At 46.0% G+C, this 18,607-nt stretch overlaps 1 protein-coding gene across 3 annotated transcripts in view; it reads right to left on the bottom strand.

The window, feature by feature from the left end:
- Positions 1-18,607, bottom strand: part of LOC135377945 (protein unc-93 homolog A-like) — a 58,119-nt gene extending 39,512 nt beyond the window's left edge. The window contains exon 1 of one of the 3 annotated variants that reach the window (XM_064610726.1): positions 18,509-18,607. In XM_064610726.1, coding sequence (XP_064466796.1) covers positions 18,509-18,592 — 84 coding nt within the window. In that variant the 5' untranslated portion in view covers positions 18,593-18,607. Of the gene's footprint in view, positions 1-3,024; positions 3,369-6,669; positions 6,772-18,508 lie in introns of those variants that run through there. The other 2 variants (XM_064610727.1, XM_064610728.1) reach the window with 2 other exon arrangements.

The following is an 18,607-nucleotide window of genomic DNA, read 5'->3' as shown; positions in this document are numbered from 1 at the left end:
TCTTCAAGCTGCAGCTGTCCTGCTTCTCTTTTTATACCTCCATACTCCTATATGACTCAGTAAAAGGGAATCGCCGTTGAAAGGACGTGCAATGACAACGTCTTCACCCATGTATTGTGCATTTAAAATGTGTCCAATTTTGCTCCCGCACACGCTGTGTCGAGTGGTAGTGCTATAGGCCCTCAGGTCCAGCCTTGCAATTTTTGGTCCAGCGCGCAGTAGGTGCTAACCTACGTGACTATGGAACCAGCATTATTCTGGTCATGAGAAACTTAAGACCACGTAACGCACCATCTAGGGCGGAAATCTAACAGTGATGACAATGACCGAGTTTCGTGTTTTTTGCGCTGCCGAAGGAACTGGGCCCGCTTGCACGAACACTGAGGAAAGTCCTCAGTAGCTATACGGTAGAGTGTCGGGCACACGTTACTGACCCCAACGCTGATCGTTCGCTCACAAAGGCACTTAGGACGGCACTGAGGAATTTCCTCAACATTCGTGGAAACGGACCCTGGTCACGAATATCCTTTGAAACTTGGAACTTCTCTCCTCACGGAACGCATACAGTAACGCAATTGTTAAATGCCAAAGCCCATGTCGACGCGATGTTGGCGTATGTAATAGGTACAACTGCCTATGAGAAGTTACCAAAAGAAGTTTGTTACAAGAAGACGAGCGAAGCGCACGTTCCTGTTGAGGCAAGCCAAAAGTCACCCTTCTTACTTTCGTGTTATGGAATTCAATGAGCGTGAGCAAGAATATCGAAGGGTAGCAGACTCGTAAACACCTACGACTTTACGTATGTTCGACTGCGCAATCAAATGTACGCGGTCTTGCTGTGGAAATGCTTGACGCTAGAAATCCATACGTTGTCTTAGACGCTTCAGTGAAGCAGAAAACAGAGAGTTCTATAGTTGTAGCGTAGGCAATCGCAGTGCGTATGCCAAGAAGTAGCATGTTCACAATGCGCAACGAGCTAAATGCATGAGACACTTTCGGCGCCATGCGGAGTGCGGACACTTGAAGTACGAAAACACTGCGTGTCCCAGGCAGACCTCTCGGGTTCCTCCCAACGACACTCCTCCTCCTCCTCCTCCTCCCAGATAGGCGCCCCGTCCCATTCTCAACAAATGAGGAGACGGAACGATATTATTTGGAATGATGGTTGGCTAGGAGCGTGTTATGTGGTGAAGTTCTGTTTTAACAGTGCAGTAAAAAGCTTCTACAGCACACTCTTAGAACCGAACTTCACCACATAACACGCTCCTAGTCAAACATTCCGAACGACGCCATTCTGTCTCCTGATTTGTTGAAATGGGACGAGGCGCTATCTGGAACACATTTTGCGTGTCCAAGATACACTCTTAAAACAAAGCTTCACCACATAGCACGCTGAAGGCCAACCATTGTACAGAGTGATACCGCTGTCACTCTTGATTTGTGGAAAGTGCAGGGCGTACGCCTTTTTGTGACAACTAACATTTCTGGATAAGCGTCATAAAAAAGCGTACGTCTCTCGTTTTTAACAAATCAGGGGAGAGAATGATGTCATTCAGGATGATGGTTGGCTAGGAGCGTGTTATGTGGTGAAGTTTTGTTTTGTGCGGTAGAAGCTTTTTACTGCACTGTTAAAACAGAACTTCACCACATAACACGCTCCTAACCAACCATCATTCCGAATGATGTCATTCTGTTTCCTGATTTGTTGAAAATGGGAAGAGGCGCTATCTGGGACGCATTATGCGTGCCCAATATAGGCGCCTCGTCCTGTTTTCAACAGATCAGGAAACAGAATGACATCATTTGGAATGATGGTTGGTTAGGAGCGTGTTATGTGGTGAAGTTCTGTTTTGACAGTGCAGCGCAAACTTCTAGAGCACATTCTTAAAACAAAACTTCACCATATAACACGTTCCTAATCATCCATCCTTCCATCAACCATCAACATCCATGTTCTCTGCCCTGAGTTTTTGACAATAGGAGGTGTGCGCCTTTTTGTGACACTTGTGTACATTGGTGTCGGTCGTCACACGAAGGCGTACGCCCCGCTCTTTCCGCAAATCCGGTATGATAACAGTACCATTCTGTACAATGGTTGGCCCTTCGCGTGTTATGTGGAGAAGTTCTGTTTTGCTTTTGTATGTGGGGAGGGAAAGGCACGTGCAAGGAAACTTTCCTTCTTTCCGAGATAAAGGCCCTCAACGTAAATCACACATGCTACAAATAGCTTTGCGCGCTTTGCTCTTTCGCCGCAGCGCGCAGGCTCTTCAACATGACTCAAGCTATTTTCCATAACGAAAAACCTATGCCACTCAACACTATCTACTAAATACAACCCCCAACTCAAAGCTATGCCACCAACTCGCTTGCGTTTTAACCAGCTGATCAGCTACAGCGGGAAATACGGTCTGTGGGCTCGAAACATTTGCAGGGATGCTACATTCGGAAATTATTCGTGGTGGCTTGGGACTATATGCAATTGGTGCCACGTCATTATTTTGATTAACGACAAAATTAATTAACATAAATCTTTCGTATGTAAGTATGTGATTATAATTTCGATTACCTCTTCTTGTGTATGTAAGAACGACGACTGGTCATTTCATGATGCGCCGCATGTGGGAATATTTTCTACTATACTCTAGGGGGCCCCAAGTTTATACGCTGAATTCCTGTTTGTAAGTGAAAGATTCTAGAGTATGAGATTTTCCGCATCTGGTGAGAGAGAATACAGCGCGGAGGGCACTGCAGATCAGCAATATGTTGTGAGTTGCAAGCACTTGCTGGCATTCTGTGCCCGTCACAACTATACGTACATCCATTATGCATTCAGCTCCGACAAGATTTATACGGCCAGTGCACAGAAAACTGCGAACGGGCGCTATTCATGTAGAGCAATCTTTTGAGGGGAAGACCGAAATCTCAATACGCTGTTACAAGGGAACTGTATTCAATTGGGAGGATACTGTTCCTCCAAATCACTTCAAAGTAGTATATAGAAAATGTGGCGAAATTGGAGTGTACCCTTCATTTAGCTGCGCACAGGTTGCTTCTGACGTTCAGACGTCGGGCACCAACTGGCCAACAGACGGCCAACACTGTTGATCAAACACTGCACTCCACTTCGCAGTCCTCCTGACGAAGGCGACATGAAATATTGGGACAATTTGTACCGAAAACTGAGCCTAATCAAGGACTGGAACCTTTTCTACTTTGTCCGAGGGTGACCGCTTCTGAACAAACCCGTCGTCTTCTTCACCGAGTTAAATGGGCACTAAAGTGAAAAAAAATTCTCATCGCGGAATTAGAGATGCAGTTACCTTGACAACAACACAAAAGGAACGGAATTCATCGGTTACGTCCTCCGTGATTTGTGGGCGAAAGAAACCAAAATCTACGCGTTCCGCCTCCCTCTCCTTCTCAAGAAGCGCCACACTGCGGAGTGGGCTCTCATTGGTCTCTTCACACGATCTCCCACAATGATTGGACAAATCGTTTGAGGAGACCAATGACAGGCAGCTCCGCATTGCTGCGCTCCTTGAGGAGAAGAGAAGAGGGAAAGCGTAAATTGCGGTTTCGGTGGCGCATAATTACAAACGACGCAACCTTTTGTGTTGGTGTTAAGGTCCTCCTGCGATTTCGTTTCGTTGTGGGGATTTGTTAAGGAGAGGTTATAGCTAAGGCTAGAGTCACTAAATAGGGGTACAGAGTATCGCATTCCTTTTCCGCGCCGGAGCCGGCGTTCAGTGTACGCGATTGGGCCGATCGTGTCACGTGGCTTCTCCTTCCAAGAACGCGCCGTCCATGTTGAGTCCCCTCCACCCAAAACTGGTGTCCTCGGTTGCTATAGCTGGCTGACAGCGCGCTGTTCGCCGGCCCATTGCTGCATTGCTAGGCGACGCAGCCGCGCCGGACCCAAGATGGCGGGCTCGCTCGCCGGCATAGAAATCTTACGGAGAGAGGCTAGAAGGAAAGCTGGGGAGGAGGATCGAAGGAGAGCAAAGCACTTGAACGGGGCTCTTCCCTCTCTCAATATATGCGCTCGGAGGCAGCCATATTGAATCAGCCGAGGAAACGTCGTGTATTTCCAGCCCGTGAAAGCAGCCACAGTTCCAAAAACTGTTGCAATACTTGCTCGGTTGCTCCTCTGCTTCCGTCGGCTACATATTTTGTCAGTGTCCGCCCCTATCCAGGCTTGTAGTCAAGGCTGGTTGAGGCAGCGGCGGAGACGGCGTCCCCATGTGGCGTCCGTGTCGTGTCTGTTTCTTCGTGTGTGTGTGTATGTGTTTCCATATATCTTACGGTTTCATGGGTTCTGGCGGTGTGTTACTGTTCCAAAAACATTTTTTGGCGTTATATTTGCTGTGTGCTTACTGGATTCCTTTGTTTGCATGCACCGCGGAAACAGTAGCTGATTCAATATGGCGCTCCCCTCGCCCGTATAGTTTCGGAGGTTTCCTTCTAGCATACTCCTTAAAATTTCTATGCTCGCCGGCGTGGCTCGGTGTCGCTACTCTGCTCCCTATTTAGTGACTCTAGCCAAGGCTGGCTGGCTGGCTGGCTCTCGTACACTTTCGGAGTTAGTTCATGCCGTTCCTTTTAGTCCTGCCAAGTCTCGTCAGAACTTGTCGAGAGCTACGAAGGCAGTTCTACATGGACGGGTTTACCGTCTGGACGTACCTTTTGGACGCGCTATTTTTTGTAAGATTTGTAAGGTGAATTCGCCGCACAGTTGTACATGCAGAGCAGAACGCAAGACACCGAGCACATCTTGCTTTGCTACATTCGATATAATTCCAGTCGGCATGATGTCTGCCGTGAGCTAGTTCGATCCTCATCTGGGGCAGGTTGGACTGAGCCTTCGGGGCCCTTGTTACAGACATCGCAGCGTCTTCCATATTGTAATAGTTAACATTTTCCCCATACTTACGTAAGTGATTGGGAGTAGCCAGATGGTCGCTTGCAAGGGAGTCAACATCTCTGTTTTTCTTCGTAAGAGCGATGTTGAAGGGATGGGGTCACGTAATAATAAGTAAAGCCAATAAACGATGCATTTGTGTGAAAAGAAAACCAGTTGATGGAGGCGGTTCTTCTCTGCTGCCATTTGGGCTTCGTCTTTATTGTAGCATAGCCATCATTCGATATTTTTCTTACTACACCAAACCTAACCTATCTGTTAAGCCAAAGTTACAGCAAACACATTGACTGTCGATTAGAATAGCGCATTATGGCGATGTACTTCCATATTCTAGAAATAAAAAGGTGGCACGGCTAAACAACAAAGCTACCCGAATTATCGCAAGAATCGCCGTATGGCAAAGATGTTTATGAAGACCGCCCATAATGCCAGAGAGCTTTTTCTTAAAGACTTCACAGGCTTATTTCCTCGTTTTAAAATGGGGTTTTAGCAAAGAACGGAATAAATAACGTAACTGCAATGTGGCAGTCAGTACCTAACTAAAAAGTACAAAACAATGACAATACTCTTATTGTTTTGTACGCATTTCAGTTTGGTTGGACAGAGATACTGGTTGGGCATTAGCAGCATATGAGTATGACGTCGTGCATTCCCTTTCTTGCCTTACCAGTAAACATGTATTATTATTAACATATATTGGACTGACACGCGAACATGAACTTTTCGACAGGTACGTGTGTACCACAGAAAACAACAAAGCACCTTAAAGCTTCTGTAAAACGTATTAGAACGTAAACAAACAAAACACGCACAAAACAAAGAGGACGAAACGCCATTGGACACTACATATGAAAACTCAAATTCCGGACGCACGTACAAGCTACCTCGGCAACATTCCGCTACACCGGCCGGCAGGCAGAACGCTCGGTAGCCAACCAAAATGACGCATACTGCACGAGGGATCATTTCGTACAAGGCGTGACAGACGATGCCCCCACAAGAGAAAGAGCATTTTCAAAAAGTTCAAAATATAGTAAACCATTATGCGTCAATTAGTGCGGAATTTTGAGAACAGTTCTAATGCACAACACTAAAGCTGTACAACACGTTGACCCAAAGCGCTGCTGCTTTAATGCACGATTAAATGTATAACGATGCAAGCTTTTTATCCCCGAGCAGTTTTGCGAAATATTCTTACCTATACACCTAGTGGGGTAGTCTCGACCAGAAACGTAAAACACGAAGGCCATTCAGAACCATCGACTGGCCGACAAAAATAAACGTGTTAACGCAGAGCCATCGCAGAGCATCGCATCTGTATGCTTATACAATCCGCTGTCAGCTATTTCCAGTAATAGCTTGCAATTAGAATACACCGCTACCGCTATGCCCGCTGCCCTGAACACACGAAGCAAGCACCAGCACACCAAAACAAAGCTCAAATTTCTAGCTGCAACGAGGCTCGGAACGGCTCCTTTAACAAATGGCAAACACAAAGACGACCACAATGATGTGCACTGTGACATACAAGGGGCAAACATGATTTAATCGGACACGGGATAATGCACTTCTCATACACGTGCGACATCATCAACCACATTAATTAGCGAGCGTCAGTACTTGTCCATTTTTTGAGCCGTCTAAAAATGGAAAAGACATTCGCAAAGTAATGCACTTTCAAAGCACACAAAAATCATGGAACAGAGCCTTCCGCAACAACGCACACAGGACTCGCGGAATGGTGCGCTCACCTCCGGCATGTCCTGCCGTAACAATTTCATTAGCTCCCTCATCTTCGACAGGAGAACACAATATCCAGGTCAGACGCGCAGGGCTGGAGCACGCGAGCGCAGATTTGCTTTAAATATGAACGTCCGGAGGGTTGCTGGGAGAGGAGATGCTCGGGAAGAGCGCGTAGTAGGGGAGAGGAACACGATAAAGTACTGGCTCAGTGCATACGGACTTCAGAGGTGCGTCAGGGGTGCGGGTCTCTGATGCTCGACCGTCAAGAGGGCTTTGTCGCTTACTTTCTGCAGCCTCGCCACTTCAGTTGCGGGTAGCTAGCGAATCCACTTCAGGAACCACTTCGAGAGCGGTCCATGCAAATGTCATCCAATAACTTGGGTCTGCATCCAGCTTTCAAACAACAAAATGGACGCTTTCAGCAGAAGGCGAATTGGTGAGTGATTGGGCGTGGCAGAAAAGTTGGCGAATAGATCTGACGCTTCCAAGCCCAATCGGAAGAAATCACGTTCATGAGTTCAGTGATTTTGTCCTGATGTTCCCCACATTTATTCCCTTCCGTCCTTCGTTTAGCTTATGTCCATCAAAACTGAAATGTGTAAGATCAGTTTCTCTCTCCCTAGCATCCCCAGGTGTGTCTTCCACTTTTCCACCGCCGAAAGAAAGACCTGTGAGCCCATGAAGTAGTATGCAGAGAAACTTAGTATTGCACTTTGATAGAGAAATAAAAAACTAATCCCCACTAGCCAACCCACAGTATATACAACACTGAATCAAAAAGATAAATTCAATCAAATCAAATCTTAACATCCAGAAATCTTGGTTTGGTTTTGTGCATGGAAAAATAAAATGGAGATTGCGGCGTTCAGGAACAGGGCTAGTTCAGTTCAATTAGAGATGAAATAAAGTAAGTAAAGTGCTGAAAAAAAAACGAAAAAGAAAACGGCGTACACGGTCGCGTGTCACATATGCACCATGGTTAGTCACAGGGTAGTCACAGTACATACAACTAGGTGGCTGTAAAAATTGCGCAAATGCGTGCAGCGTTTGCAAGTGTTTGGTCGGAGTCCAAGGACCCGGAACTTCGTGGCGTCAAATCGACGGCGTTATTCACAACGACACATGAATAAAACACCTTTCTTCGGTAAAAGTTGCGGGCTCTCTCTGCAGAACATAGCAAGTTACCCAAGGTTCTACAGTGAACGAGTTACGCTGTCCGCGAGTGTAGCAGTCGATGTTTTCACCAGTTGTTATTTATAAGATGGCTATCGTTGCTTCCGTTCGTTGCCACGGAAAAGGTACTTGACGGCTATTGCTACCCACGTGTATCTCAAGTCAAGGCTTAGGAGTTTCCCAACTGAAGATCACTTGAACTTGTCGGTCGGCGCGCCACTTATCACTAGCCCTCTCCTGCCTCGGTATTATCCTCGTAAGTACGATGCAACCTGTCTTTCGCAATCCCTCACCACGTGCATGCGTCCTGTAGATTGTGTTATCTTTCTGTCGGATCTTCTGGCTGAAGTTTTTCTCCTCTGTGTACATGGGATGTGTTCCCCTCGCTTGGCTTTTCCGTGAGGGTCGGCTGAAATGCAATGCAAAATCGTACGTGGCGCGAGACCAAAACACGATACAGAGCAGCGGGTGCCGTAATCTTGCAGCTACATTCGCCTACATTCACCCACCACAAACATGCCAAGAATCGTTGAATCCTGTTCACTTGGCCTTTGTTAGGTCATGTCACATCGAGACTGGGAGGTACCCGGGTTCGAATCCCGGTGCCAGCTGTGCTGTCTCTTGTTTTTCCTGGGTTTTCCTCAGACGCTGTCAGACAATATGTCGGCACAGCTCCCTTAGAAGTCGGCCCAGGACACACATTCCCCCAGAGCGTTAGCCGTGACGTTGCCCATCTCTGCGACAACGGCGAGCTCTTTCAGCACTACCACCTACCACCACTGGTCTTTGCTAGTGACCGTTACCATGAGGTCGAAAGTGCCATCTATGTCGACGCCCAATGATTGACGGCCGAAAAAGTGAGTCCTACACTCTAAATAATTTTACACCTTAAAGGGTGTAAAAGAACATGTGCATGGCGCACACCTTTTAAGGCGTAACGGAACACCCTCAAGAAATCAAGGGTGTAATTGTATGGAAGGGTGTAATGTAACCTCCAAACCATAGAAGAGGCAGCTGGAAATTATTACAGCTTCACTGCGAAAATATAGTGTTTTTAGTTTTTACAGAAGGCACATGCTTGGTACTTTGGAGTGTCATTGTGGCTATCTTGGCATCACTCTTCGATCACAGCCATGCAAAATATTCTTTAAAAAGCCAAGAATATACTTTTCTCACACTGAACTTGTAATACTTTCCAGGTATACTACTCAGCTCTACCATGTGTGAAGCAAAAATAGGACATTGCAGACACATGTTGCACAACACACACATGTTATAGGTGATTGATGTGGGTATATGTGGGCATCATACATATCAGACACAATCACAGGAACTGAATAGTTATGCTTTTATTAGGTTGACATTATGCCATGCCGCATACATATCCTACATTACGTAGGCATGAAGGTATTCAAACGTATCACTTAATACAACTTTATCACATAGTAGTAATTTTATATTTTCCAGTCATCTAACCTTGAGGGGTTAGATGACAGTGTACCAAATGTTGAGTAACTGTGCATTTGGTCTTTATATCACAACTTGTATCACAAGCTTAAGTTCTGAGTACCACAAGCAATCCAACACTGCATAGGAACAGGAATACATTTAGCCTGTGTAATGGAGCCTGTCCCACCTCCATATGCACCCTCTGCTGCACCCTCATCACACCCTCCTGACAATGTCTCATAAAAGGGTGTAATTCACCATAGTTACACCCTCGAAAATTTCAAAAAGTCAAGGTTCTAGGGTGTAAAATAGGTGTAATACATGAGAATACACCAATTTTACACCATTAAAGGTGTGAAAATATTTAGAGTGTAGTAACACACACCGACCTTCACAAGCCGTTTATGGTGATGAAACTGTGGATCCAAGTACTGTGCATAGGTGAGCAAGAAAAGAGAGCAAGAAATGAGAAAACAGGATCACCGGTGGAATAAATGGATAGCTGGTGACTACGTTGAAAAAACTGCTCGCTCTCGTAGACAATAAAATGCACTTTCGTGCATTTTTTGTTTCAGTCGAATCTCTCTTTTCGTTGGCGAGCTACGTGCTACTGTGCTGTACTTTTCAGACGACCCTCGTATACATGCCGTGGACATCACTGCTGAGAGTCGAGATCACACAGAAGCCCACGACAGAACGATCACGCAAAACGAGGCAACCACAACACAGAAACTCAGACTAACAACTAGCATACACAGAAGCTCCCATTTCGAGGCGTACCGTTAATCCGACAACAGCGCGCAGAGCCCATCTCCTCTATCTTCACAAAACGAGCTGACGGTCATTAGCCTATTCGTCTAGTGGAAGTTGGGAGATCTCACATCTAACTCTATACTTCTATTTTGGTTGAGGCTGTGCATCTGATCTGTTTTTAGTGGAAACTATTCTGTCGTCTACTACATTTCTCTCGTCTATTAATCAAGGTGGGACGAACAAACATCCTAAAAATCCTTGACAGTGTAGGGACACCGAGTTACCGTGCTCCAGGCACACGACGACCGCATTTCCCGGCCGCCTGGGTTGCAGTGATGGGGGGATATGTTTATTGAAAAAAGAAAGGGAGGAAAGGTTAGTCACTCGTAGGCCGACTTGCTATTCCTTAAAAAAAAAGAAAACACACACACACACAAAAGGGGGCCTTAGAGGCTGATCGAGAGGCCGGAGGCATCAGGTAAGCTCAAGAGGGCAGTCATAACCGCCCCCTGGTTGTGCAAGTCTGGGCCGAGCAGAGTGGCCAAAGAGACGTTGGGGTAACCAGACGTTGGGGTAGTTCTCGCAAGTGGCGTTGGGGGACGAGTCGTTGAGCAGTGATGGGTTAAGTATTATTAGGATGAAACTGTCAAATACAGCACAAAAGTACCATGCAGATGTACTTAAAGGGACTACACTCTGAAAAATGAACTTCACCGCATAGCACGCTCCTAACCAACCATAATATCGGATGATAGCGTTATCTGCCCTGATTTGTTGAAAACGGGAGGCGTACTCCTTTTTTGTGACAATTATGAACAGCATAAGTGTCACAAAAAGGCGTACGCCTCCCGTTTTCAACAAATCAGGGCAGATAACGATAACATCCGAAATGATGGTTGGCTAGGAGCGTGCTGTGCGGTGAAGTTCATTTTTAAGAGTGTACGAAACGATTTTTGTTTGTTTGTTTGACAGAAGAAATGTTTTTGAACATACAATCGAAGTTTTACGTTCGGCAAGCGAACGGTTTCCTCCCAAGCGTATTAAAACGCACTGCCAAAGTCATACGAAGCTGATACACCTGGCCATGCACCACGGTGAACGGTAACAGTGGCGGGAATGTCGTGCAGAGAAACTTGACGCTGTCACCGCTGTGCCCGATAACGTGACCAACGACGTCACCGCCCACCGAATGGAACACCCATGATTGGCCAACGCTCCTTTGTGCGAGCAGAAGCCGCTTTCCGCTTTTCGTCCACTGCGCAATGCACGACTTTCAGTGCCAACCATTGCCACGAATGATAGGGTTATCGGGTCTTCGCGTATTCGAAGAGAGATGGGGGCGTACGCCTTTTTGTGTCAATTTGGATATATGATAAGTGACACAAAAAGGCGTACACCACCCTCTCTCTTCCCGATAACCCTTCGAAGCGATGACCCTACACACTAAAACCAGAACTTCACCGCATAGCACGCTGTGCGCAAACCATTGCCGCGAATGATAGGGTTACCGCTTTCGATTTGAGGAGAGAGGGAGGCGTACGCCTTTTTGTGGCGATTACCATATATCCAAACTGTCACAAAAAGGCGTACGCCCCCCTCTCTCTCCTCGAATCAGAGGTGATAACCCTATCATTCGTGGCAATGGTTGGCGCACAGCATGCTATGCGGTGAAGTTCTGTTTTTAGAGTGTGTAAAGTCACTACATTAGAACGAACTCTTTGGTCCAAAATTTTACCAAAATTCGGGAGTACAGGTAAGTAAAGTGTACCTTAGTGTGACAGGAAGGCGACAGCAAATGATTGTTCACAGGAAAAGTATGAAGTATCGCCACAGCGGAGAACCCAAACCTGCGTTTCTCGCGCCTTTGCTGTTGGTTTCGAAAAAGCACAGATGTGTGAATGTTCACAACTTCGCCGTCGTGCGCCATCTTGTCAGAGGCACTCCCCGAAGCTCTCGCTTTTGACGAGATCTCCCTGCGGAGAGCAGCGGTTGTGGAGCGGGCGGAGGCGGTTTAGCCAAGGCGGCACACATGTGTGCGGCAAGCCGCAGCCGGTTCCGCACATTCTACAGCTCTCGCGGAGTGACAAAAATCACCTCCACATCTGCCGTTTTTTTCAGGGCCATTTCCTCACCCTGTATTGGCTCAATCCTTTTTCGGAAAACGGCAACAGCATCAGCGCACCAAACGAAACAGTCATTGGACCGCGAACTTCTGTTCTTCATAGTTCAAAAGCTCACTATTCAATATTAATGAGGACGACACCACAGGAACATGCTAGTGCGGCCATAAGGTGGCCCACTTGACCTAGAATATATTGCAATTTATTGTAATCGAAAAGAAAACATTTCTCTAGTTTGTAAAATTCTGTCCATGGCATAATTACAGAAGGCGAACAATTAATCATTCTAGTATCTTTGTTCATCAATCGTTATGTTTGTCGTTGATGATGTTGATGAAGTGTCTGTAGCTTAACCTTCTGTTTCTTTTCTGAGTATTAATTTTGTAGACCGTTATTAAGACAATCTGCTTGTTCCTGGGCTCTGTTGCAAAAATAAAGACTGGATCGGATATACGAAGGCACTGCTACCAGAGCCGTGTATGAAAAAAGGAGTCTGGCCATTAATGGGACCTGCCCATACCTGGTGTTTCACCCACTTTTTGAGCTCTCTGGCCAATCACGAGTCAAAATACAGTTCTTTATTAATTCCAGACTATCCAAGCTATATTTCACTTGCATTCACTGGGTGCCGCCATTTTCGGGACACTGGACTGGATTGAATAGGATATTCCCTAGCGACCTACCAACATAATACATTTTGCGGCCACTTTTATTGGCGCCACCTGAATGGAGAAGGGCATGTCGGGAAGACGCAGAACAGCAGAACCGCTTCTAGCAGGGCTGATTGGCCGGCAGAACCGCTTGTTGGAACCACGATATAAAATAGGTCGTGGTTGGAACAGACTGCCGGTATTAAACGTATTTTAATTATGAAACATAACAAGATGGAATCAAGAACGGGCAAAGGTGTGTATCTAAATAAAAGCCTGTCATGCAATGCAAATTTTAGGCATCCGTAGAGTTTTTCTTGCTGTTTTCTTGCGATCGCTGTCTTTACTATCATCATGGGGTAACTTTGCCAATACTCCTAATGGTTACCGTGGTACAGGGAGCATCCCAATCATTGGGATGACTTTGCAGTTTTGGAGCAGAAACGGAGCAGAGAAAATGCCTGTTTGGAGCAGCAAAAAGCAGTTTTGGAGCAGCTCAATAAACCAAAAAAAGTGCAGTGAGATTAATGTTTCACGAAACGTTTATTAATTAACACATTATTAAAGTGGCGTACAACATAGAAGCTCTGCTTAAAACAACAGTAAAGTTTTAGTAATGAAGTGCCTAGGAAGTTATAAGGTGACTATTTCTATTGCACTATGCCTTTGTGTTTCTTTCTAGACTTACCAGGGCTGCTTTGTGATAGGAGGGTCTGTCCGCTCTCTCTGTCTCCAAAGTTTGTTGGTTTCATACTGTTTGCAATGAGATCCTCGGCATGGCATGACATTCTTCTTGCATTTTCAATGTAACCCTCAGTTTTTGCTCCGTATTTTTCTTATTCGTACCAATTCATAGTAAAGAATTAGGATACTGAAAGCGGATTTTAAGGACAAAGGCGCAGTTTAAAGCACGGTGACACCATTGCCTTTGAATTTGTTTTCAGATATCGACGAAAACAAAACGATCTAGCGAATAATGTTCTGCAGAATGTCATGAATTGAGTACGTATTTTTTTACAAATAGAAGTCCTAAACAATATGAGTATGAATGCGACCTATATCTATGTATACAATTTTACACAATGACATGGTTTTTAAACTTAAGCAGCCTAAACGAAAGACCCTTCCGTTCAAAATGATTTTGTGCAACAAGGTTCAAATACTAAATTGCTGTAAGCCCTCGAAAATACGTTCCTCATGCCAGCCAGGCCGGTGTCAAAAGAAAGCAAGACCGAGAGACGCAAAACGCGTATTCATGAAGGAGACTCTCTCCAGGGCCCCGGTCTTCAACTTTCACTTAGCGATCGTTATCGTTATATTTGAAGTTCGCGCCCTCCAACGCCCGCGTAAGAGCTCGCGGCGAATCACGGGCCGAAGTCATGCATTTAACGCGCGGATAATGACAAGTTGAAGATCGGGGCCCAGGGGTAATACCAGCAAGGAAGATCACGGTACAATAAAGAAATCGATGAGCTGATTACCTGTTACTTTCGACAACGCCAAAGCCATGTAAGTACCGCAATACGTGTTCGAGCGCGCCCGCCGATCGTATCACCACAAGCACAACCGGAACCATGTGACCGCAACACACGGCAGAGTGCTTGGCTCGGATTGGATCAGATAGATGGCTTAGCGTGGCTTGAACTGAGTGGATAGTCCACCAAGCCAGTTGCATTAGCCGGCTGTCATAAATAAGCTAGTACAAGCCAATACTTCTGTTTTCATACTTTTGTTGTTCAAAATGAGGGGAAAAATCGGAATGGGCGTACAATGGCGCAGGAAGTTCAACATTTTGGCTTTTTGTGGCAGAATGTAGCAGGACCTGCGTGCGGCGCAAAAATGCGCAATCGGCGCAGCAATCACACCCCTACCAATGAAGACTGCTGAGGGATGCTCGCATGTTTTCTGTGGTGGGTAGTTCTCTTGGACTACCCAAACCCCAGAGGGTTAGCACACCGCTCCCTCTCCTGTGCCACCATCATCTCTCCCCTCCCTCTTTCACCCTCCCCTCCTCTCCCTGCCCTGGGTGCACAGCGCCCCCACTCCAGGGCAGGCTGACCGCACCTTCCCCCTACATCACCCAGTGGCGTAGCCACGGGGGGGCTAGGGGGGGCTCGAGCCCCCCCTACCTGCCACGGACCGACCCACACAAATCGTGCAAATCCGAGAACATAATATAGGGGGGGGGGGCAGTGTGACGGTCGCGAAAGTTCTTGCAGTTCGTGGCGTCTATCTAAGAAGCACTCTTGAATGATTTCAAAGTATGGGCTTTTCAAAATTCTTCCAATCTCGTGACACCACCTCATTGGTCATGACAGCCTATACATGTAATCGTACTGTGAACGTCTAAATAAACTATTTTCGTTCCTTTTTTTAATCCTCAGTTTGCAGTGTGCACAAGTATGTGTGTGTTGTCGACACAGGATCAGCGGGGGGGGGGGGGAGTTTTCGTATCGAGCCCTCCCTACCTTGGAGGTCTGGCTACGCCACTGACATCACCCCACCCACTCACTCCGCTGTCTTTACTAGGCCAAGGACGACGAAACATTCTTTTCACGTAAACATTGATAATGGAGCGTAATTTAAAGGTGATTTCCAAGATAATTACACGGAATATATATACTACAAAATAAAATCAAAGTAATTTATGAAAATTTTTGTCACGAAATTCTCGCTTCACCGTTCCAAGCTACGCCGCCATTTTCGGGAAAATTTTGGTGTCATGGCATCCCCCATATAGAAAACAGCAGCTAATGAAAAACGCTCAAGTTTGATTGACAGGTCGAGCCTCTTTTTAGGCTCCTCCTAATGGCCAGACTCCCTTTTAATACACGGCACTGACAGCTACCAGCGCATGTAAGTAATACCGGTGCTCCACGGGCAGAAAAAAATGACATTAGCGTGTAATGTCAGTCGGGTCCCGAATGCGATTTCTTACGATGCAACAGGTGCAGCAAGTGCTACACGTCAGATTTGAATGACATAAAACGCGATGATGTCGATGCGGCTCTCCCACTAGCCACGTCAGAGATGCGGTACTTGAAGAGCGTAAACGTGTTCAAAGAGATTGAAAATATCCATAATATTCCAGAAAAAGATAAAATTTGCTTTATTTCATAATCGATTGTCTGTACTATGTCAGAAAATTGTTGCCATCTTGCTTGTCAGGTGACAGTCTATACGCCAAAAGCAAATACGCAAACAAAAAAAAATCGTTAACAACGCCAGGCATTTTGCCAAAAATAATGCTTGTTTTCGTGTAATTTATAAAGTAATTGCGCGGTGCGCAGTACAGAGTGGCTTTATGGAAGTTTTAAATTGCTCCTGTGCTCAGACAATGGGAGCGAGGCTACGCATTTCGTGGGCGAATGAGTTGTGGCGATGTCATTACGCGGAAACAGTCATTCAGACGAATGCCATTAAATATCGCTTCCGGTCAAGAGATCCAACGAGTCAAGAGATCCATCGAGTCAGGAGATCCAACCGGTCACGTGACAGGCGGGTCAAAAGATCCAAAGCGTCAAGAGTTCCAACCCGGTCAAGAGATCCATCGAGTCAGGAGATCTAACCGTTCACGTGATAGGCGAGTGAAGAGATCCAACCGGTCAAAGCGTCATACTGGTCAGGATTCCCGACAAAAAAAATGAAGTCTATCCCTTACCATGTTCATTGCAGAACGATTGCGCTGTACGTTGTATTAGTAATATGCCCGGTAACAGCGAAGACTTTTCGGTGTTTTCTCTCTTCTTCCCACACACGCACAAAAAAAATGAGAGAAGGTTAGCGAGAAAATCCTGAAATTGTGCTGTAAGTTACGGCGGCGAGTCCCCCTTTTGCCTTTGCACGTTTATGTCCATTGCCCCTAGCGCTGTAACACGCTATGCCAGAACGCATGCTTGTTACCAAGAGTATTGAGCTCTTCTTTTCATTGGCCCCCACCCTTATCACGCTATTCTATACTTTTACTGACCGTGCGGGAAAATACTCTCTGACTGTGCATTCCAATCAACATTGACCGGTCACGTTCATTGACCTCAACCCCAAAATGCAGTGTATACTGCTGGACTCAGAGTTATCTTTGTATTTTTGTGTCCATTGGCGCAGCCATCCCCATGTTATGCCAGAACTGATGTTTCTTACCAATAATAATGGGCCCAGCCGCAAATAGCTTTGTCTTTGTCCTTTTGTGGACAGCGGGAAAAATTATGGGAAAACTTGATACAGAAACACATACACGCGCGCGCGCGCACACACAGCACACACACACACACACACACACACACACACACACAAACAGATGTTCGGGCATGAAGCTATCTTTCGTACCCTGAGAGAGTCCATGATCAGACGGTTTGAATAACCAACGTGTTTGAAACAGCCGCCGGCCCACCCAACGTGAGTGTACGTAACCCGCGCTATAACTGTAGAAATAATCTCTAACACGAAGCGCTGTTGAAAGATAAAATGACAGCACTTCTATAAATTCTCTGTTACAAACAGTTTGATCTTACAATGCAACCACCTGTTTTTAACACAAATGACATAAGAGAACTGTCGTCCTTTCTGGGACTCCGCTATGTGTTATAAAGTAAGTAACTAAGTAAAAAAAAAATGAGATATTGATTTTCCACCTGCATTTGTATGCTATTTATACCGCACGTAAAACGAGTCCCGCGTATTTCTATACGAGTACCGTAATTTCTGCTTAGCGATGTTAGAGTTAACGACGTAACACAGAGGGGTCAAAAGATCCAAGCCTGGCGAACCCTCAGCCGAGTCAAGAGATCCAACCGGGTCAAGAGATCCAACGGGTCAAGAGATACTCCGAGTCAAGAGATCCATCGGTGGATCTCTTGACTCGGCGGATCTCTTGACTCGACGGATCTCTTGACCCGTTGGAGATCTTGACGTGGAATCGGTATAGCACGGCACGGCAGTAATTCATTACGTCATTATGTCATTTTTCGTGCCCGTGTGACAGGGGTATAAGCAGGCTTCGGCCACGGTCTTCTGATAGTTTAGCTTGATAGGGCCAACCACGTTGTAGGTCCGTCCGTAGCTTTATAGGACCACGAGACAGTGACCAAAAAAAGATTAGCGCCAACGATGGAGATATAGCCCACATTATTTTCTTGTTCAGTCAGTAGATCTTGCACTCAAGCTTACCCTCAGAATTTCTATTTCAGGCAGTGCATGTCTAACGGGAGACGCTCTTATACACGCGCTTTGACAGCAGCTATAGATGTACTGCGTGTTGTCGTATGTCATTATACAGCACTCAAATTTCAAATATCCAATCACGATGCAGATTCTGTGGGTCTAGCGTCCCTATAGAAGATCCAGCGGACAGGATCCTCATAGGATTATGAGATGGTCGATATAATAAAGCCTTGTTGTGGTTTCAGCCGGAGTTTCTTGTAACTATAAAATGGGCGGCTCTTGCCATTCGATGCTCGATCAATATTTGTCCTGCCCATCAGAGCATCAGTCTATTTCTTCTCCACTACATATTTAAAAAAAAATGCTTATGAACGCACCGACTGAGCTAATCGAGCTAGGTCGACGTTAATTTCCAGAACGTTCTCGGCGTGGCGAAACTGTCAAAACAACAGCATTCAAACATACGGATGCGCACGCTTTGTTAAGCCTCCGCGCCTCACCTGTGTGACACTGGGAGTCACAAATTGAAATGATGAACTCACCCATTTCGACCCGTCGATACGGTGTGTATCGTACGCTTTGTAATTGAGTGCCGAATAAAGCGATTCCAACAGACCGCCCGCCATGGCGTCGACTCCGTT

This window comes from Ornithodoros turicata, chromosome 1, assembly GCF_037126465.1.
Source record: "Ornithodoros turicata isolate Travis chromosome 1, ASM3712646v1, whole genome shotgun sequence".
NCBI lineage: Eukaryota > Metazoa > Arthropoda > Arachnida > Ixodida > Argasidae > Ornithodoros > Ornithodoros turicata.
Note: the sequence above shows the minus strand (reverse complement) of the source record. Positions and strands in the feature narration are given on the sequence as shown.